Here is a 23,156-nt window from a genome sequence, read left to right as displayed (position 1 = left end):
TAGCAGTACTAACCTTTAGGGCAGGATTACATTGAACCCCCATTGAACCCTTTTTTTCAGCTGGTTAGGACAGCCTGGCCCCATAGAGAAGAGTGCTGTGTAATAGGCAGTGCTGGTGACAGATCTGCTACTGATAACCCCAGTCAGGGGACACTCACTTCTTTTTCTTTTCACTCACTTTCCTGCTAGGACTATATCAATGTGTCCACACAGATAACCAGAGAAGTGGTTTTTCTTGTAGGTGTCAGGGGACTAGAAGCCTACCTGTGTGACCTGCCTTTGACTTACCTGTTCACAATGAGAAGGAGGAGTCTATTTACTGACATGTACTACACAAAAAAGTAACTTGTAATCTATTCTGGAGGGTCCTAGGTATTATTTATATATTAGGTCTCAGCTTTCCAATTTCTGAGCTAATTAAATAAATGGCATAAAGTGAGCAGGGGCTGTGAATTGTTAATGGGGGTAGCGTAGAGGCTTGATATTGGGAATTTGTCTGTATTCATAAGAGTGCAGAGCTGCTGTGAGTTGTAAAGCTGTTAAATAGTCTTTGAACATAAGTCATTAATGTGTTTGAGAAGAGGCTCGTGTTTTTGTAGCCCCCTTGTTGGATAGATACACACACCCCATTGTGGGCTGCATAAGACATCAGTCAGCCTGTCTCTGCTGCCTGTATGAGGCCAATACAGTGTTTACAGTGGGCTCCATGTAAAGTGCTAGGACTAGCACCCCTGTGGAGCACAGTGTTTATTTAGAGTTGCATGAATCCAATCAGAAGTTGCAGCAATTTCAGCCAGAGCTGTAAGAGGCGCCTCCTCCTCCTCCTCCTGCCTCACATTGCAGCAACACAGAAGAGCCCCACAATCGTGTCTGCCCTGACCTGCACTCTGTACACATCGCTGGATCTCTGCACCATCAATGGGCTCTGCGAGGATATAGGTTAGCACATGTTCTTAATTCTATATCATCTGGGGATACATTGTCTTCTGATCCAACATCAGACGCTGGGAAAGTTTGTATGGGACATTCTTCCTTATACTGAGGATCTGGGAAATATCTTCAGTATAACAAGTTCAGGTAACTGACACTAAGACTCTATGGGGGGTAAAGGGTTAAGGGGGTGAAGAAGGATCCAGCTGCCTGTAGTGGGGCTCCTGGCTGCAGTGCCAGGCACCAGACTAATGGTAGGGAGTCAGTGGGCTTTAAGTGTGCCAGCTCTTAGCTCTTAGTCCTGTGACTGATACTGTTGATAGTGGAAATGTGCCATTTGCAAGGTGTGTTGCCTGAAACATGCAGCAGTATGTAAACCTTGGGAGGCCCTAAGTAAATGGTGCTGCCTGGCACAAAGCTGCTTGTGAAGGTACATTGGCTTTCCCCAGTTCTCCCCTCCCATAGGACTGAGTCAGAGTATGTGGATGTGAGGCCAGCACCTCTCCTACACAAGGAAAGGCAGCACAACTTCCCAGAGCTGCAGGATATGGTATATACAAAGTGCTGGCTGGGGACATATTCACAAATGGGTGGCTTTTGTCAGCTTGTAGCCTTGGTCATGTAACAATTCTCCTGTTTTGTAGATTGTTACTAGGAACTTTTACATAATGGGATTGTCATTTGGGACTGTTGATAACATTTGCTGTCTGGTCTATTAATTTGATTTTCAATTCATTGAGTATGCCTCTTTGTTTATTGGATTGCTATTTAAAGCGATAAATTGGACTGTATGTAGTTTTGGTGTCTCCTAATCTTGTGTCTTCTTCCTTTTCTCCATGGATTGTCTCTAAAAGGACGCACGATTTTCGGTGCCCATTCCTGTTCATCTGCCTACCTGGATGGACCTTCCTGAGGACTCCTGGTCTGATGTCAAAAGACTCAGCATAGGAAACGCATTGTACCCTTCCAAAATCAAAGAACCGGACAGCTCGTCCTCGTCCCCCTCGTCTTGCTCTCAGGGAGACCTGGGTTCCAGCAGGGCTCCCCAGTCGGACACGGAGAGGAATCAGTCCCTACAGGAGGGCAGGTCGCCCACGACTGCCCACCACCTTGGTCTTACCCATTTCCCCACCCTGCATAACCCGGAAGACATCATACTTTTCAGGGATTTAGATCACATCAACAAACTGATCTTACCCAACAGAGAATCGAGGTTTGGTACCTTGCCTGAGCCCCAGGGGGACATGTACCAAACCCTGACCATAACTGCGACCCAGGGGCCCGTTGGCTATGATGGGTCACCAGGAAGCTTCATGCACTCCGCTGCCAGCTCTCCAGTCTATGTGCCCACTACCAGGGTTGGATCTATGCTTACATCCATCTCCTACCTGCCTGGCAGTGGCCATTCCCAGGGATCCCACTCTGTGGGCAATCACTCAGTGTGGTCCCAGCCAACTTCAGAGACCTCCTCATATACCAGCAATAGTCCACATGCCTCTAGCAGATACCATTACTCTCCTAGTCCACCCATGGCCAATGGGAACAACAGAGACGCTGGCTACAACAATGGCATCGCCGTGAATGGCAGAGATCAATATACTCCTTTGGCTCGGCCTATAAACGGATCTTATGCTAGTCCATACTCGTCCTACATGGCACCTCCTCTGACCACAGCCTGGCCTGCAGGACCCTTTGACAGCTCCATGCTTCACAGTCTTCCCAGCAGACCAACTGGCATTCCTGTAAGAGGGCATCCTGGAGGTAAGGAAAATGCACTCATAATAAATAATTACCTATGGAATGTTATTGTTCTCTATAGGAATCTGCTATGATAATGTATATCTGAATATTCTGTGACAAACAACCAGGTAGATGGATTTAGTGTCTTGCTTAGAATATCCTGCACTTTATATATATATCACCTGTACCTAAATATTCTGTCCATAATAGATAAAGGCCATTTAGAATTGAAACGTTATGCGGGTAAATGCAATTATCTACCTACCTGTGATATAAGAGAAGATATGCATTTAACGTATTATTAATTATAATAATCATTTTTATCATTAGGAAGATCTATTTTATTACAAACATAATAATGAAGATCTAACAGAATAAATTCAGCGATATAAGTGGATATATATTTGAATGTAATTGCCATGGTATTTAAACTTAGAAGTTATTACTGGGGATAAAATGCTAATTTAATTAGATAAGCAGTAAGTGATGTTCCAGAAGTCGTGTTCCATTGTGATGTGCACATTGGTCGATGTACTATTATTTCGTTTAATATTGTGTCACAGATATACAATTTTAGTGAGTCAGGTTACAAAAAGACAAGATTCATATTCATTTACAGTATGAATTATTTTTGTTTAAGAGGAAAGTCCTATAGAATTAACAATGTTTATTGCTGGGTTTACAGTGTGAAGTTTTTTTGTATTGTTGATCATTTTTATAATTGATTATTATTGTTATTAGAATTGTTAGGATCCAGGGCATTCCATGTGTCTCTTTAGCTAATGAGTAACTACATATGTCCATATGTTAACCATTTTCACCATGTGATCTAAAGTATCATCAGCTACAGATTTTATATTTTCCTCCAATACTGCAAACATGAGTTGCTGATCACCAGGTAATCCATTCTTATAATAGAAACACTGGTGAAGTATTTATATTAACATCACAAGCAAGAACACATGGAGCATGTAACTGTCCAGTGACACACCATCCTTCATGTGCGGTGTAGCCATGTCAGTGTGTTATCAGATGGCTGGGATCACTTTAATAGAAAACACTATAAAATAACACAAGGGATGGAAAGTAACCACTGTCCCAGCGTTGTCACTGTCTTTCAATTGGTGTCACATGGCTGAATGCACTCTCACTTCCTGCTGTCACATTGACTAGCCTTCCAATGCATTCTATTAGGATGATCTAGCTGGAGAAACCTGGAGCAGAAGTGTGGAACCTTTGCCCATAGCAGCAGATGTGCTGCTTTTTCTTTTATTATTATTTTTTTGCAATCTGAATGGTGGTTTCTCACTTGTTCTCGAGTTATAATTATTTACAGTCAGCCAATATCCTATAGCAGGCCTGTGATCTGTGGCCCTCTAAGGGCCAGTCGTGGTTTCAGTGTTCTTATCATGCTTCATTATTTTTCCCTCTCCCATTAATCATTTATTTTTTCCTGTAGGAATACCGTTTTCATTTTACAGGCTAGGCTCTTGTCTCTACAGATCATTATATGTTACATGTTTGTCCTAACAGAATATCTGCCTAAATAGAATCTAAGGTTCAATTTAATTACAACATAATCAAACAAATCTTATTTTTGGGTTTTTGGACTGCGAATTTATAATCAGTAGCAAGTATCTCATTACACAGAATAACTATGTATATAAGCATGCACTTGTGTGTTCCAAGCAACCCCACATGTCTGATTTATGGAAACCAAAGTACATTTAAGGTGTTCTTCTAACCAATCAGATTTTTCAATTTTTTTTTGCGCAGAAAATAAACATCTGATTGGTTGGAATGTGGAATACATATACTTTTCTTTGCATTGCATTTATTGTCAGGCCCTTATTTTTTATTTATTAAGCAAAATATAGCAAAAAAAAAAAAAAAACAACTTAACGTGACAACTATACCCACCATGAAAATGAGTCATTTATAAAAAGTCAAATATGGTTTTATTTAAAAGAAGAAAGCGATTTTGTATTTCAATCAAACAAACTAGGTCTTGCCCATTTTATTCAGTCATAATATTATAGGGTGGGGAATTAGGAGACAATAATATAACGTAGGGCGAAAGACCAAAACCTACTATTGTAGTGTATTATGTTTTATATGTTTATAATCCAGAAATAGTATAAACATTACATATCCATTAATTGAATAATATATCTGTATTATATAGTAATATAGAAAAATGCCCCCACTATAGATACATATAAATATGTGTCTCATCGCTCCTCTATTTATTGTATTTCATAGTTGTAACAAAATATCATCTATAAGAATAAGTTTATCTGCAGCATAAAATCTTTCTAAAAGCTGGAGCCCGTTGTGGTTTCATTAGGTTGCCTTTTCAGTCTCTGTTATTTTCAAATAATGCAGTCAGGTTAAGTAAAATGTGGGAGTAAAAGTAAAAGTTGAGGTCATAGCCTTTCCTAACATTCAAACCCAGGTGAATATATATATATATATATATATATATATATATATATATAACATTTCTTCAACTATTATTGACATAAATCTACACTATAATGATCTTTGTTACATTGCCATCTATTGTAATTGAGCGGGATGCGTAGATTGTATGTATGTATTTATTTATTTATTTATATAGCGCTGACATGTACCGCAGCGCCTTGCAGTTCATAGTCAGGTCACTAACTCTAAATATAACGCCCTGTTGTAGTCATATAAAATAATCATAGCCCAATTTGAATTCAGGGAAAAGGCAATCAACACAATTAAAAAAGCGTTTGGCTTGTGGGAGAAAACACATGCAAACATGGGGACAACATACAAACTCCATGCAGATTGCGTCCCCTGTCTGGTCATTCCTATATGGCTGGTGTTATTCAGGTTTCCTGATTATTGTTAAGTCCACATAAATCCAGCTGCCTGTATTCTTCTATTTTAATATATAAATATACTATATTTTAACTGGTGCAGAAGGGGCCCTGAAGTGACTGCAATGTATTGGCCAGTGCTGACAGCCCCCCAGGTGACACTTGGCACCTGGCTTTGTCTCTGCTCCTGACATCTCTGCAACCTTTATTATACACCCAGTGGATTCTTGACACCGGGATCAAACTGCAGCTATTCTAGATTTTGTTGCTATTTTTAATATGGAAACAACCATCACACTGATAAAGGTACTCGATCCATGCAATAATTCCCAGGTTTATCTGGGAGATAATACCCTTTGATCGATGACATAGTCGTGTGTACAATCTGTGGACTCTGAATGACTTGTATGATATCATAGCACTTGCTTTAGGAGAGTGATCCATGTGAGGCAATGTACATCATTATCTAGGAGACTCAATACATAGTAATACATTTTATATTGTGAAGATACATAAATGTTCAAATATAAGATCAAGATCTGATTTGTGGTGTGACATAATACACACTCAGATACAATATATCATATCACAACAATATACAATTGAATGAGTTGTGTTTGTTGCTTTTCTAGAAAAGAACAATTTATAATCCTCAGTATTATAAAATGAGCACTGGGGTTTAATTAAGGATCAATATCCTATTTTTTTAAAATAAAAGTTATTAAAATGACAATTTAATCCAATGACAATGAGAGTCCCTTGGGTAAAATAAGAATTGCTATTTCAGTTTTAAGGCTTTGTTAATGGATCCTCTGGGGTCTAGTTTTCTATATTTTCTTTTACATCCTGTATTAGATTGTTTCCTGTTTTAAGATTGTATTTAATTTAGGTAATTTTTCTAATACTTGTATCAGTTTTGTCCAAGCAGCACAACAGAATAGAACATTTGCAGGATGACGATATACTCAATCAGGATATTATAGAAACATCACATTGAATAAAAGGAAAAAAAAACTCAGCAAACGCATTAATTAAAATTACGCACTTCAGATATCTGCAAAATCCCGGCCAATTGATTTTTTAATATCTGACACAATGTGAAGAATTTATATAACAGAGTCTGATTAAATAGAATTGTACTGGATACTTCAAATTTAGAGAGCAGCTCACCTATACCGTCGGGTAGTACATGACCCTTATGTAAAACTGCAGAGGACAGCAGCCATGTGAGGTGTATTCAATAAAGAATCATCATTGTCCGGTCTCAGTTTCCTCACAGCTTGTAAACATTGCAAAGTATCTCGTCCCCTCCAGAGATGATCCATTTGTAACTCCATGACAGTCTGTTTATCATAAAATTCCTCCGAGATTTTCCTTGCAGTCATTGAAGATCAAGGGAGCAGTCAAAGTAAAACGAAATATTTTCATTTAATTACTTAACCTAACTGTCTAATATTCTAAAATAATTATATATATATATATATATATATATATATATATATATATATATATATTTAATATTAAACTGTATTTATATTTATTACGCACCAACATATTACGCAGTGCTATACAATAAATAGGGGTTGCAAATAACAGACAAACACACAGGAACCTGCCCAAGAGAGCTTACAATCTAAAAGAAATATATTTATATATAACATTGTATATTGTTATATTTTATTGTATTACCAAATAAGTTTTGGTTTCCATCATACTCAAAATACAAGATCATAATATTATAGATAATATTTTTTATTGACATGGTCCGGTGAAATAAACCATTAAAGCCAATTTTCCAAGTTGGTAAACCTTGGCATGGGTCACCACCTGTACAGCCATTGCCATACATATTTTAAAAAAAAATACCTTTAGCAGAATTTTATATTTAGATGACAATTTTTTTTCTCTTGAAAAGACACCCTGCTGTGGAGTTTAAACCTTAACTGGTGTTATTTATACCTATTACTCATTGCTCTAAATTGTGCAATATAATAGGGACACATCCATGGTCTGACGGATTGCTGTTTAACTTTAATGTCCTTGAAGTGTCAGGGTTTTATAGATTGCTAAAGTTTAAAAAAAAACTGTCTCTGCTGAGTTCTGAAAATTGGCTTCTATTTTGTAACATTGCCATTTCCTGGAATATAGTAACATATTCCTACACTAGGTGTATACTAATGTATAAACATTGGGAACAAATTGTAACAATAAGCTAGTACTATGTACTTTTGTTTAAAGGTTACAAATGCAATTCTATATTATAATTCACCACATTTATGACACAAAAGTGTAACGATATTCAAATGATCATTTTATTTATAATAATTTAGACTGCTACTCCTTTTATTTTTAATACAGATTTGTAAATTGTTTTTTTATTTTTTTATTAATATTATAACATTCGTATTTGCCCTTATTTATTGGATTTAGCGGAAAAATAATTGGAATAATAAAAAATAGCAACAAAAATGTCAATCTAAATTATTATTGATCGGGAGGCATATAGTAATTTATTATGTGCCTGATATTACTGCTTATTGTAGTATTCTGAAATGTTCCCATCTATTCAATCTATTCTACAGATCTTCCATGTGCTGTAATGATCCATTTTCTGGGATTTGTTCATGTTACCGATCATAAATTTAATTTTAATTTTTATTACTAGAAGGAATGATCTCTGTTCCTCCAGACAGGAGCTGACAGCTTTAACATTTTATCTATGAGTATGTAGAATTTGGAAAGTATTGGGATATATGGATAGCAGTGACTTGCCCTAGCCCAGTTCAGTAGCTGGGACCAGACTGGTGTGTGGGGGGAATTTGCCAGTAATTATAATTAGTGGTAAGGGAAGGGTTGTGGGTCAGTGCACACATAGAACTTGTAATTACAATTTTATAATTTTGTAGAGAAGATATAGTAAATATTAACCCCTGGATATTATAACATGCTGGGACTTGTGGTTATTGTGGACACATTAACAGCAATATAAATTGGGGATCTACCACCATCATGCTGTATTATTTATTATCTGTCAGACAACGGAGAACCTGGATATATATATCGCAGAGAAACACAATACATAGAACAATTCTATTTCTACTTCTTCTATAGAGATTTTATTTGTGGTATTGTACAACATTTAGCTTTGTGATGGCTGACAGATCGCACGATGAGATCTGATGATCGTTGTGTCTTGTCTACAGATGTTCTGGATGAGCTCCAGGAGAGCAGAGAATGTGTGAATTGCGGCTCCGTGCAGACCCCCCTATGGAGACGGGACGGCACCGGTCACTATCTGTGCAATGCATGCGGCCTGTACAGCAAGATGAATGGCCTGAGCAGACCGCTCATCAAACAGCAGAAGAGAGTGGTGAGTGACCTGGAGGGGTATGGGGGCTGTCATGGGAGACACACGATCTGGTATGGATGATCCATCTTCACACCAATGTATAGAGAATTATTCCTTTCCTTGGATCAGATCATATACAAATCTTTGGAATTCTCTTGGAATTCACTCTGCCAGCCTTGTATTCATTGCTATGGGCTGATAGATACCACCAGTGGGAATGTTTCACTATTCAATATAGGTAGATCAGGTCATTCTGTTCTAATTAAAGTCACCTAAATCTCTCAGAATTATAAACTTTTATGAGGCTGATTTACTATAGGAATAAATATGTGTGCTTAGCAAAGTGAACATTCACTCAGCAATGTTCACTTTACTAAGTATGTTACTAAATAATCAGCCAATCTTATGTTAGGAGAACAAGAATGCATGGTAAACAGATGGCATATTTTAATTACAATCACAATGAACAGTGAACAGCCCAATATGTTTTTTTTTTTAAACTTTTTTTTAATGATGTGCACTTAACAAAGTGAATAATAGGTAATAATGTAAAGCTGTATTTGCTGCAATCAGCCAATAATATGCTTGCAAATCTGCACATCCCTGGACATTTGTGGGAGAAACAGTTCATTTTATTTACTTACATTCATTCTGTGAAAAGCTATTACTGTTTTAATTGGACCTGTCTAAATTTTATAGCTTTAGTATACTTCTTCATTTTTGGAAAATGGTTCCATTATATAGAATGTGTGTGTATTTATGCCCACAATATGGATTCCAGGATCTCGTGTCATTATTTAAATTCAAAAAGTAGCCATACATGTATTTATTAGATTACAGTGTCAGCCAGAAGACTATGTATTTGTGAAAATCAGAATTATTAGCTACTATTATTAGTATTATTAATAATAATAATAATAATAAACAGGATTTGTATGGCGCAACATTTTACGTAGCGCTGTACAATAAACAGGCTGATGTGCTGCACAGCATTGCTCTGTTCAATAATGACCTTCCTGATGTTGCTTCCTATGGCAGTTCTGTGTATGGGATGACCTACATGTGTTTAGGAAGACACATTAATAACATACCTGTTTTTAGCAGACATACACTAATACAGGCATTTGTAACTACCTGTATAGGCATTTTATTTAATATGTCCTAAAGGTTAAAAAGGCCCAATATTTAGTGCTAGATTGGTATTACTTTCCCAGCACAGTTCAGAGAGTTTAGAGTAGGCTCAAACAATGGTGGGGAGCAAACTACTGGTGTGATATTCAAGAACTACCCTTCGTTAGTACGTGACAATAGAATCATGACATTTATAGTTCATGATTGCCTGGATTGCTATTTTCCTGTGCTCATGACAAATCTGTAGGTAATTTAAGAACTGACCAACATTTTGTTCCACAAACTGCGGGATAGTTTGTTTTTAAAAAAAATGTTAATATGGATTCACCAATTTCCATTTTTATAATGAATATATTCTTATAATTTGTACTTTACTACTAGATCAGCAACCAGTCTTTGTTATCTTTCTTAATAATACCTAAAAGTTCCATCATGGTGTGTTTAGACCAATTTAATGGCCACACAGCCGACATGGTATTTTTTTTGCACCTGAAACTCTAAATTTTAATGATTTCAATATGTTACTATAAAGGCAAATTATAAAAATGAAAAGAACAATGCACTAATACAATAGTTATCAAAAGAATAAATCACAATGTTAGTTGCATGCATGTTGGATTAGGAAGCATCCACCCAATAAGCAGAAAAACCTAAAAACTAGGATAAAAGGGAATTCTTTTTTGACACATGAGACACATGACACATGTTCTGGTAAATCAATTGTAAAATAATAAAAATGTATAAAACATGCTACTGTGCCCTATATATCTGACAGAGTGCATGTATAAAATGCAAATATACCGCTCAGTATTTAGGTTATAGTGCTAGAGTAAAAAACATTATGTTGCAGACTCTTTTCACATTTACAATGTCTGCTTTGATAAGTTCCCTTCCATTTCATCTTCAGTGAACTTTATATTGTGAGGTTATTCCATGACATTAATGTGCAGGGAAGACATGTGTGAGTCTTTCTTTAAGTGATTGTGTTGGAAAGAGATTCCCAGTAAAATCAAAACATACAAAAAATAATTATCATTAAAATATTACCTAGTTCAAATATAATATGATAACACACAGATTCATTCTTATGGACACATTTCTTTATTTTGCTATATCTACATGCAGGTCAAGCTGTACGAAAAGGGGACAATTATTACACAGCCAGGGGAGCTTGTGCAGTTGCAACAACCGTTTATTTAAAAAAAAGAAACAAAAAGCTATTTAAATATATAAATATTATAATACACATGCACACAGATTAACCTTTGCTTTAATTGGTTCTAATCCCCCTCTGTGTAATGCGTTGACATATCTCATTAATGTTGAGGTGTCGGCATGTGTTATAAAGTCTAATAATGACAGCTGGAAAACATAAAAATGCTAAATTATGGATAGCACACACAAAACAGGTTATAAACTGACAGTGGTATAGATGCATAACACTGAACTAAAAAAATGAACTTGCTAAATTATTACATGCATTAATGGCATGCAGTCATCAACATACAGTATTTTTCATTTTATATATAATGTACATAAATATTGATATCCTCTAAACACAAAAAAATTTTTTTGTAAAAGGCAAGGTTGGGTAATATGTGTTCTGGGTGGGGATGCTAAATAAAAGCTCATTTACAGAAATATACATTTATCGTTACCTGTTTTTATCTGTATTTATTCAATTGACTGGTTGGGTAAATCTATATTAAATTATTGTTGTAGGCCTATTTTAGCATGATTATTCTGCTGTCCAGAGTATATTAAATATTATGTCACAATATCATAGAACAACATCTCATGCTGAAATAGTCTTATAACAAGTTTGTATTTCAGAGCGTATGTACTGCATATAACTGTAGACACTCCCAGACTCATTTACCTATATATATATATATATATATATATATATATATATATATATATATATAATAATTATATCTTAAAATCTAGCTTGCTTGTACTGTGCACATTGAAAAGCTTTCAGGTAGTTAGAAAAAAAGAAATTTGTACTGTACATATGGCATCTATTATTTATTGTTACAAAACAAGTCGGCCAGATTTTGCTAAAAAACTGATATTACATAAAGCAATGCCAATTATAATATGGTAGATATATGGGGAAATGAGGGAGAATACAAATAACATATGTCACTAAATCAGAAAGGAGATTACAATGGCAATAAGCCAGTGACTTTTAAAGAACGTATTCTGAAGTTTTTTTTATTTTTTAGGACTGAGCCTTTATTGAACGCTTGCCATTTATTCTCCTTTATAGAATATTAAAATACCAGCTTGTATCAATGGTGTGGTATAGTGACATAGCTTAAATATTATAGTCCCATATCTGTGCAGACAGGCATATTTCACATTGTGTTCACATTTGCTATGACGCTTAGTGCAGTCAATGTCCTTGACTTGTACCAGTAAAGGGAAGTCACATTCGATATAGAAATGTTTTGCTGAGTGAACATGTCCTACTGGGATGATTTGCAGTGCACACTGTGTAATAATCAGGTACAATAGAGGCTCAGGCAGACGTTCAAATGGCCATTTACAGATGGCCTTGAAAACAATTTTTGGGCTGTAAATTGCAACAAAATATTCAGTTTATTTCATCGTTAAACAAACCTGGACAAATAAAACTGGGTTTGTCATGACACAATATATGTATTGGCAGAAATTACTGTATGACATATTTATTAACTGATCCAAAAATATATGTGGAAAAAATTGTAGGCATATTTCCCTTTTATTCCTTGGCTTTCACAAAAAAAGTCAATTTCAGCTAATTATATGTCTGGATCTATTGATGGGTTTTCCTGCATTTTTTTCTGGAACGAACCTCTGCTAATACATTGTTTTATCACATTCTCACTCTGAACTGTGTGGCTTTGTAACAGGCTTTAGAGGTAGAATTTAAAATGATTTAATATTATTGTGAATGGTTGGAGTTTTAAACCCGCTGAAACCTTTATTGTTTCATAGACTAAAGAAGGGAAACCAATAAATCTTTATCAGTTACTAAATAAAAACAAAATAAAATGCCGTAGAACATATTCTCCACAATAAACGTATCCATATTATCTGATTTACTAGTAATGATGGTTTATGATATCTTTTATCTCAGTAAGAACGTTTCTGTTCTTTTTCTATAAACAGATAAATATAAAGATTGACTTAAGATTAGCAGATAATTGCACCCCACACTATTACCATGTACAATACTGTACCTTTTGTCTGTCTCTTGTGAAATATTAAAAGTTATAGAGAAAAACACCTGTTTTATTGCTGTATTTAATCTATGGTGGAATAATCAGCTCTATTTCCTTTTATTTTATCTAGCCATCTTCCAGAAGAATTGGCTTGGCCTGTGCCAACTGTCATACTACAACAACGACGTTATGGCGCAGGAATACGGAGGGAGAGCCAGTATGCAATGCCTGCGGCCTTTACATGAAACTACACGGGGTAAGTGTTATTACTGAGACCTCGCAACAGCCATATCACTGCTTTGGTTGCAAGTGGTAATTGGCCTTGCTAGAAGGATATTGGCATGCAGAACCCTGATTAACTCCCGGACCTACTCATCTTTATTTTGCAGTACTGTTGACTGAAAGTGGGTAATTTTAATATTTATATTTTTTGCATTAAAATAATAAATCCAAAGCTAGATTCATGAGTGGCCTTTACATCTTCCAGGAGTTCAGCTTTATTATATTCTACTTTTATATTATTCTTTTGGGATCATTTAGAAAAATATGTGTCTGCTTTTACAAAATATATTTGTCTGCTTTCACAATACAATGAAAAACAATTATTATTATTATTATTAATATTAATAATAATAATAATAATAATAATTGATTAGATTACAATATAGTGTTGCTTCAGTGACTCTCTGATGTTTCTCTGTAATTGGGGTCGATGTTGCAGAGGCGGTTTGCAAGTACCTAAAGCTGACGGAAATTTTCAGCGCCACTTTATTCATAAAAAACCGCTTGACTAATTCATGCTTTAAAATGTTGCTATTATGGTATAAAAGCATTCTTAAGACTTTTAGCAACCTAAAATTGTAGCTTTCTAAGTATTGTACAATTAAGAGTACATGAAGTGCTAACATCTAGAGAATCTTGTATCCCCTTATTGTTTGCTCATGCATATCTTTTTATATATTTGTCATCTATATATTGGTTGCTGCTTGACTCAATAAAAAAAAAAAACATTTTTTAAAGCAACAGCAAAAAATAAAAGAGTAAAAAAAATTAAATAAAAGCCGATCAACTCAGTTTTAATGACTGCATGATGCAAAAAATCATGTTCGTTAGAATAATATAAAACTTGTTCTTTTGCTATTGCAGGTACCACGGCCACTGGCTATGAAGAAAGATGGAATTCAAACTAGAAAAAGAAAGCCAAAGAATCTTAACAAATCAAAAGCATCCTCTAGTAACGGTACATAAGTTCCTATATTGGTTACCATATATGTTACATTTAGCAGAAATATTTTGCAGAGTTGTGCGTGTTTGACTGACTGCTATAATTCTGTATCTAAAACATAACCTTGTAACGTGAAAAACATTTGAAGTCACTGTTAAGTTTGTAAGTAATGCTTACTCGAATTTAACTTTATTATTTTGTTTGCTTGATATATCATATTTTAAATATATTGAGGCTATAAGTATATCAGAGACAGCAATTCCTGCTTATTGATCAGATATTCAAGTTTTCCATACTTCTGTAGGTCCTGAGTCTCTCGCCTGTAACCAAGGCACACATAGTGCTAGAGTATTCTTTTCATAGTGTTTGGGGTAGTGTGGGACAGCTATGATTTATAAACTGTGTGCATTATAGCATCTCGTGCCAGGAAGGAAATGTTTTAGAAACTTGCTGTCTGACACTATGGGCCAAAGAGTACACAGGGAAGAATACATAGGGAGATGGCCTCTTAAAAGAATTAACATGCTTCTGTGATTTGAAAGTGGAAGACATTAGAAACAGGAAGAGAAGAACAAAATTGCAAAACACAGTGATAGAAATAATCAGTGACAGAGGAAATGGAAAAAAACTAAAGGCAAGGCCTAGTCCAATAAATGTAATGCTTGAGTCCTTCCCAAATGCTATTGCTCATCAACTTTTTATTGGTTTTTCACTATGCACAAATATTGTCAATGAACTTTGAGTGCTCAGTGTGATTGTTGTATTTAAACTATTTTACTTTTCAGGTACCGGTAGCCACCAAATCCCTATGACTCCAACTTCCACAACGTCACCAGCAAACTCTGATGACTGTATAAAGAATGGATCTCCTAACAATCAGGGCAATGCTTCTGGGGTAAGTGTCATAATGATAGCTTAAGAATACAATACACGGTCTTATCTCCCTTCCTATCTTATCTAGTGGAAGTTATCTCAGCAAACATTTAGCTTTCAGTACTTGATAGTATGTTCACAAGAATTTCATTTGTCCGACCTGAACACATGTAAAATATTCATGCTCAAACAGGAAATACATTTTTATATGCTGCCGTTTCTTTTCAATGATATGCTATCAGATATGAAGGTGTTCTTGCAGAGAACATTGAGATAATAATAGATTCAGTGTTCTGTCTAGTAAATTTTTTAATTCTACTAAAAATAATTCTCTGGGCATTTTCATAATACTCTAGCTCTAATCTACTTTCCATTTTCAAACCAGTAAACCAGAATACCTAATCTAGCTATTACAGCCAAGAATTGGCTGATTGTTCCACTGATGAAGCCAACCCTTCATTCATATATCCTACTAAATTTACTGCTGTCTGTTAGATAATTACTAAAAATGTGAGCATGGCGGGCCCCAAATGGCTGGTGTACACCACAATAAAGAGAACCCAACATGTACCTAAAGGCACAAGTTTTGGTAAAATAGGGAATGGTTAGCAGCCAAATCAGGTTTCAGTTGTGGTCTGTGTATCTAATAGAAAAATGTACCCTTTCTATTTTACTGGTGACCATTGTGACATTAAATGAAAGTGACTTAAAACAAAAAAAATTAGTTCACCAGAACAGGAATAGATAGGAAATCTTCTAGTTGAGACACTCATTCTAGTAACAGCTGTTTTCTGGTTCCTGTCTATGGGCCAGAGTTAAAACATTTTTTTTACTCTTTTCTAACCCTTTTCTAACATATTCTATACATATATTTTCTAAACATTATTTTAAAATGTTTTGGCATTTGTAAATATACTTTAAGCAAGTCCAAAGACAATTAAAACTTAGTTCTGTTTAGGGAATTTACGGAATTAGCCCACAGAACATGGATATATTTCTAGTTAATTTCTTCTTAATCTATTTCGACCTGTACATTTCCCTTATAAATGTACTTTATTTCACATCAACCCCCAAAGAGACTTCTAATAGTACACACACAAGGATACAGGTATTTTTTGGTGATGCAACCTCAGGGACACAAATGGCGGTTGTCTGACTTCTGCTTAGTCTATATCATTACATATGCTCCCTGGATATTCATACGTTTAAAAACCGCTGGATTACAGCAATATGCGAGCATTGCTCAGTTGAAGTGAAGGAATGCTAAAAGAATTTACTGTTTAGGGCACTAAATGGATTTATTGCAAAACAGTTCCCAGCACTGTGAGATTCTGGCATAAATCCATTCACTAAAAAGTGTTGTCAGCACTTTCATCTTCATACCACAGATATTTTACCTACACACCCAAATCTTTACACACAGGGATGCTCACATTTGTACCAAAGCCAGCAATATGGATTTTCATGTTAATATGTAGAGGTTTAATATAATACATTAACTATAACTATATGTGTGTTTGCATTATATTCTGGGGCATATTATTCAGGAGTTAATCATTAGACATTTCAGTCTGCCAAGCTAAATCTACATCTTAAACACTTCTCATTTATAGTTTATAAACATCTATTAATAATTAGGTAGAAAGCATGCTCAATCCTCGGTTCCACTGTAGTTATTCAGTGGTGTGCAGGGTAATTAAAAAGTAAATGTCCTCTGAAGATGATAAAATAGTTTCTATAACATTTAGACATATGAATGACCTCTGAAAAGGGAAGCAACAAATATATATATAAATGTATATAATGTGTAAAATGAATTTGCAAATGCTAAGAAGAATGAGTATATTACTTGTGCCTTGGAGAGTAAAGACCCTTTAGTAAAGGGTTGATAATTAAATCAACTATACTAAAGAAGTAATTTTGCTTTGGCCAAGTTATTTCGTGCTTGCATTAATCGAAAGGTGATTTGATTAATATTATCTTTTTATTTTACATTCCTTTAAAATTGAGGTCTGACTGTAAAGCTTCCCAGTTTACAAGAACCCAGCTTTATGACACACGGCTAAGATATAGGCAATTTTAGAACATCTGACATCTGTCATAAATATTTCTATTGGTGGGCCCCTTTTTCCCACGAGCGTAAAGAAAATTATTTTCCTGTCCCTTTATTTAAATGTCCCCCGTGAAATGGCACTGGTTCACCATGCTAGCATAAAACACCTACTTTTTTGAATGATTAACGTTATGTTAAAACAAATTCATGACCGGTTCACTTTAGGAAGGGTGGAGTAAGGGTAATTAATCAAAATCACAAAATGGGAATAAACTAACTCAATATTATTGGCCCTTTACTGCAATTCCATAGTTATTGGATCCTTCTTGCAAACCCTGATGCCATAATTTACAGTGACAACTTAAGTCTAGCTGTGTGGAATTCCTAGCGGAGTGTGCCTGATATGTCTGGCTGTGTGAATTCCTCTGAGAGGCAAAGCACATATCTATCTTGCAGCTTGAATTTGGAAGCCTTTGCACAAAGTAATAGATATTGTTGAGAAAAGAAATGACTAAGTTTCTAGTGCAGCATAAATAACAACAGTAGATAAAAAGGTCATGTCCCAATCCCAATAGATTTTTTTTTTAACCACATAACCTCTCTCCTTATAAATAAATAATTGGCAACAACCAACGGTGTATTAGATCATTTCTCAACATGGCGGATAAGGAAGGTACAAAGGTGTTGCTACAATAGCTTGCAATAGTTTTAATGATTCCAAAAATTTACCAGCAGAAACAGTTCATCCACAGGCTTAAATAGGATTTTGTTTTATGACTTGTAATAATAGCTCACTTCCAGTTACTGCTGGATTTTTTTTTGGTAGTTTTACCGATTTATTGTGCAACCATCAGAAACACATGTAAAACATTTTATTACCACAAATTACTTTTATTATCATACATATTTATGAAATACTTTTTTCAGAGTAGCAATAAAGAGTCAGGTTGCCTGGAAGCAAACAATAAAAAAATATCAAACGGACACCTGAAAAGGAATTGAGAACTTGCTTTTGTATTTGTGCATTCTGTAGGAAAATACATAGGAAAACAATAGCATTTTGGGAAATATATATATATATATACAGAAAAAAACTTACAAACAAATGTATTAAGTATAGGTTTCTATACCAACGTTTTACTAGGTTGGGGAAATGCATCAAATTCCCTTCTTATACATAAGTATCTATAAAATACCCTTGCAACATAAACATCTCCTAAAATAGTGTATGGCCAACATTGTGATGGCCTAGAAACATCCGGAATTAGATAAAAATACATTTTGTCATGTTTAAAATGTTTGGCTAACCAAGAAATTTACTTTGAAAAACTATCTCAGTAATTATAAAGACAGGTAATAGATTTTGGTATGATATGATGATATGATAAGATGTGAGTAGAAAATTTTGTTATAGCTAAAAAGTAAAATATAACTTTCTTTACAGGTGGGGTCATCCATGATGTCTTCTCAGCAAAGTGGAAGCACCAGCCCAGATAACAATACATTAAAGTACACAGGACAAGATGCTCTGTATTCAGCAGTCATCCTGGGATCCTCCTCTGACGTTGGAGCATCAGTCCGACAAGATACATGGTGTGCTCTGGCCTCAGCTTGACTTTTACCACCAGAATAGTCTTGGCAACCTCTTCATTCATGAGTGCTTTTTATAGCGAGTTAACAGACTCTGGACCCTCAATGAACATTTTCTTCATTTCCATAAAGAATATTTTCTTTGCTTTTTTATTTTTAGTGTTTCAGTTCAAGTGGAGCTTTGTTGGGAATGTAATGATATGCTCTTCATCTATGCAAGAGGCTTGGTTTTGAGATACACACCTTCCCTATCTACTTTCTTTTTAAACCACCATTGACTGAACGTTCAGACATGGATGAAAGCAATGACTGTGTTAGATATAAGCCTGTATACTCCAGCACGCATTGAGGAATGCTGCCTTTCGAGAAGAAGCTCCACCAAGTTTTCTTTTTAAGGTTTGCAAGTGGTGGATTTCCTTCCTGCTGCCTTATCTATCATGTTTGGTTGGATCCAATGTTTCAGTCTCTGTGATAATCTCAGCAAAGGTTTACAATCACTCCTTTCACTACAATAATCAGAATCCTTAAAAAATAAGTATAAACCTATGCTGGTGAATACAATATTGCCGGACAGAATTACCAGGAGCCCTTTCAGAAGCTTATTTTTAAAATGAAGATGAGCAAATGAAACATCATATTAACTTGTTAGAAAAAAGATCAACACCAGCTTTAGCAGTTTATAGTATACATTTAGCACTAGTCTTTATGGTGCTAGATTGGGTTCTCCAATATATACACACACTACTAGATGATCTATTATTTACACTACAAAAAACAAAGGCAGTGCCTATTATTGCGTCTTTCTGGAGCACGTTGTGTCCTAAAAATCATTGGTCTATGTAATTCACCAAAGCAAATGAAATGTGGCCAGCATAATCTAGAAAAAACAACACACTTCACATGAACCCACCAAGAGTACAAAGTTTTAAGTGATTAGTGCAATTGGTTGTGGTAACTAATATCTGAGTAATCCACTTCACCAAAATACTAACTACCATCCAACACCTTTGTTATAATCAGTTATGAGGTTTGCTGAATCCTATAGACAGCAAACAGTTTTTTTGGTATAGAGCTTCCACCAACTGGGCCTTAAAGTTTTGACATAGCAAGTACCACCATCCCTATTCTCTGATGCATACCCATCTCAATGTTTCCATCATAGTCTAGGGGAACTTACTGTGCATGGCCAGAGCACAGAAGATTTTCACCTAAGATTGGATGGGAGAGAAGAACATTTACATCTGATAAATTATTTCAGGTCAGGGGGAATAAAGGATAAGTGCACTTTGAAAGTTTACTTATACTTTAAATTCTTGTTGGAAAGGATTAAAAATGAATAAAGAAAGGCATAAAAGACACTACTATTGTTTCAAAAATTTCACTATGGTGATTTATGTTCATCCCTGGAGCAAAAATAGGAGCAATTCATTCATCATGTTTAGTTGGTTTCTTTTAATTAAAATAGAACTCGAGCCAAATGTGTTTTTTGTTTGTGCAGATTATGCAACGGAATAAACTTCTGACAAGTTTTTAGTGTTTTTAGATTCAAAGCTTTCCCTGCTTTACCAATGAAAGAGCTTTTACTGCTATTTGAGTCCCCACTGGAGAGATTCTTCTCATTTCATATTTCATTGACACAACAGGAAGTGGAAGGGAAACTCACCAATGGTGGCACAGAAAGTAGTAAGACTGAGGATTTATTCTCGCTTTCCAAGATTTGGAATTCTGGAACTCTACTTTAAAATGAATAGGTATTACCTTTTTGTACCATTAGTATTTCATTTCATAAAGGGGTGACCAAATATGTAAAGAAGGAGAGCATGGTGAATTCACCTGGAGCTTTTTTTGACAATTACTATACTCATGGTGGTATACAGAAATTTCTTCATGGTACAACTGAAACCTGGCTTTGCTGAGCCCATTCTATGTATACATGACATTATCCAACAATTCTGAAGCCAATGTTCAGGTGGAGGGTTTTTGTGTTTCTATATGAAGTAAAATGTGACTGGTTTAAGCCATCTCTATTTACGTACAGGGTAGCAAATTGTATTTTTTCCATAATACAATATATTTTTGTGAAGACAAAAGAAGTGCAATTGCCATTGCAGCAATCAGTGTTAAATCAATTACACAAGATTTAACAACTTTTTGTATCAAATGTATACAATGTAACTTAATGGTACTTTTAATTATTTAATAATGTTAAGCTGGCATTTTTATAACGTTCCCCGTTTGTGACAGGCGATCCCTTTAGAAGAATGAAGCTAGCATTTTGTGTTTTCTCTTTAATTTTAATTTTACTTTGAAGAACAAAGATTCTCAGGAAAATGGTCTTTATTGTTAAAAATGCAAATAACCCCACTACCTATTTTCTGTCAAATGTAAAGGTGTGCAAAAATGCAATATATTTGAGAAAGTTCATCTGGTAAATATGTATATATGTTTTAAGGTAATGAACCAAAATTGTGTGACTGGCACATTGCTAAGTTGGTTTTATGTTTTTTTTCCTTTTTTTATGGGATGTTGTTTTGAACAATAGACCTTTAAAAATAATAAAAATGGCTTATTGTTTTTATTGACCGCTGTGATTTTTTTCTTTCTGTAAAAGTAGTTCTAATGTGGAGAATGTCTTTGTTTTAACAATGCCAGCCATAAATCTGTGCACACTCATTGGGAGTTTGCAGTGACAGAATGGAGAGTAGGCTGGTGAATGACTGATAACTTGTTTAGAAAAGAAGCGAAAAGAAGTAAGTGTTACTTACTCCCAATGAATATTTCACTTGACATCTTGTGCAGACAGAGGTAAAGTAGTACACGTGAGGGATTAGCAAACTTTTATTTTTGACTTGGTTGATACACTAAAACAATTATGCAAATTAGGCAATGATTCATATACATTAAATTTGTAGAAAGTGTCTTAACTTTACTATTACAATTTTCCCTGAGCCATTTCCCCTATCCCGAATACCTCTATGCACAATATAGTTTTAGGTGCCCTGCATAATTTGGATCCCTATGTTGCTTGAGGAAGGAGATCTTAAAGTGGAACGATTACTTCACTCTAGATTTTAAAGAAGGTTTTTGTCCTACAGGAACAAAGATTAGGTAAATTGAGATTTTGAGATGTGAGGAGAGGTTTTGGGAACAAGGACTTCCCCAGTTGTGAACCTAAATTTTGCCCTGGAATTTAGGTCTCTACCCCATGGCTTACTAATCTAATCTCTAGGATAGGGCTGTCAAACTCTGGCCTGCGATGTCCTTTTTTTGACCCCCAAAGAAATCCTAAATATGAATTGCAGCTGGCCCACCGCTACTGCTACTGGAATACCCGGTATCACTCTTGTCTATAGACCAGCGTCCTCTCTGCTTATGCGTGGCCCTGCATTGAACTGTTTTATAGATGCAAGTGATGCTGGGAATTGTAGTAGTGGCATCACTCGCGTCTATAGACCAGCGGCCTCTCTGCCTATGCGTGGCCCCGCATTGGACTGTTTTATAGACGCTGGGATTCATAGTAGCAGTGTTATTTCAGTGAAGAGGGAGTTCCAGCCACTCATAACATTAGGCACGCATTGAATTGTTTTCTTGACGCAGGGAATTGTAGTAGCGGTGATATTTCAGTTTCAAGTTTGGCCCGCGACTTTGTCTAAGTTTTTAATTTTGGCCCACTGTGTATTTGAGTTTGACGCCCCTGCACTAGAGCAATGTTTCTCATCAGGGTTCCTCTAGAGGTTGCCAGGGGTTCCTTGAGCAATGAGCAACTTGTGCCTCTCAGAACAGTTGAACAATATTTTTTGACATCTGTAGGGGTGACATTCTTCCCAATAGCCAGTATTGTACTAAGTTGTTGATATAGTATTTATAACAGTTATTTCAAGGGGATCCCCCCACATTAAAAAGGTCGAGATACACGACTCTAGACTATTCACTAATATTATTTTACCGTAACAGAAACTTGCCAATTCAGGCATCTTAAAAATTCATACCAAAAACAGTACTGAAAACTGCTATACAAAGTTGGCCTGAGTGTTCTCAAACAAGACTATATCTGGGCCTAAGATCAGATCAGAGGTTTTCTACAACGATAAACCATTGTCACTTTCAGTTACACACCCTTGTCTAGGCCATGTTTGCCTGCCTACATTTCATTGCACAATTCTCAAAGCTTTTACATAAATAATTAATAACAGAGATCACAGCA

At 35.4% G+C, this 23,156-nt stretch overlaps 1 protein-coding gene across 3 annotated transcripts; it reads left to right on the top strand.

Moving 5' to 3' along the window:
* Positions 1-580: 580 nt before the first annotated feature.
* On the top strand, positions 581-21,535 carry GATA6 (GATA binding protein 6). 3 transcript variants are annotated; one of them, XM_072411329.1, is made up of 7 exons: positions 581-939; positions 1,785-2,691; positions 8,723-8,889; positions 13,342-13,467; positions 14,358-14,451; positions 15,222-15,331; positions 18,807-21,535. In XM_072411329.1, the coding sequence occupies exons 2-7, from the start codon at positions 1,830-1,832 to the stop codon at positions 18,975-18,977; spliced, it is 1,530 nt and encodes a 509-aa protein (XP_072267430.1). In that variant the 5' UTR covers positions 581-939; positions 1,785-1,829; the 3' UTR covers positions 18,978-21,535. The 3 variants fall into 3 exon arrangements, with proteins under 3 accessions (XP_072267430.1, XP_072267431.1, XP_072267429.1); XM_072411330.1 differs by having other exon boundaries at positions 939-1,077; XM_072411328.1 differs by lacking the exon at positions 581-939 and adding an exon at positions 1,119-1,480.
* The last annotated feature ends 1,621 nt before the right edge of the window (positions 21,536-23,156 follow it).

This window comes from Pyxicephalus adspersus, chromosome 5, assembly GCF_032062135.1.
Source record: "Pyxicephalus adspersus chromosome 5, UCB_Pads_2.0, whole genome shotgun sequence".
NCBI classification, from domain to species: domain Eukaryota; kingdom Metazoa; phylum Chordata; class Amphibia; order Anura; family Pyxicephalidae; genus Pyxicephalus; species Pyxicephalus adspersus.
The sequence above is the reverse complement of the archived record's forward strand: the minus strand, read 5'-3'. Positions and strand labels throughout refer to the sequence as shown.

Bases quoted from the DNA above. Each gene is read 5' to 3' on its own strand.
- GATA6 (XM_072411328.1), top strand. From the start codon at position 1,328: ATGGTGCTGCCTGGCACAAAGCTGCTTGTGAAGGTACATTGGCTTTCC. The intron at 1,481-1,784 runs GTATATACAAAG...TGTCTCTAAAAG, and splicing joins TCCCAGAGCTGCAGGATATG to GACGCACGATTTTCGGTGCC. The intron at 13,468-14,357 runs GTAAGTGTTATT...TTGCTATTGCAG, and splicing joins TTTACATGAAACTACACGGG to GTACCACGGCCACTGGCTAT.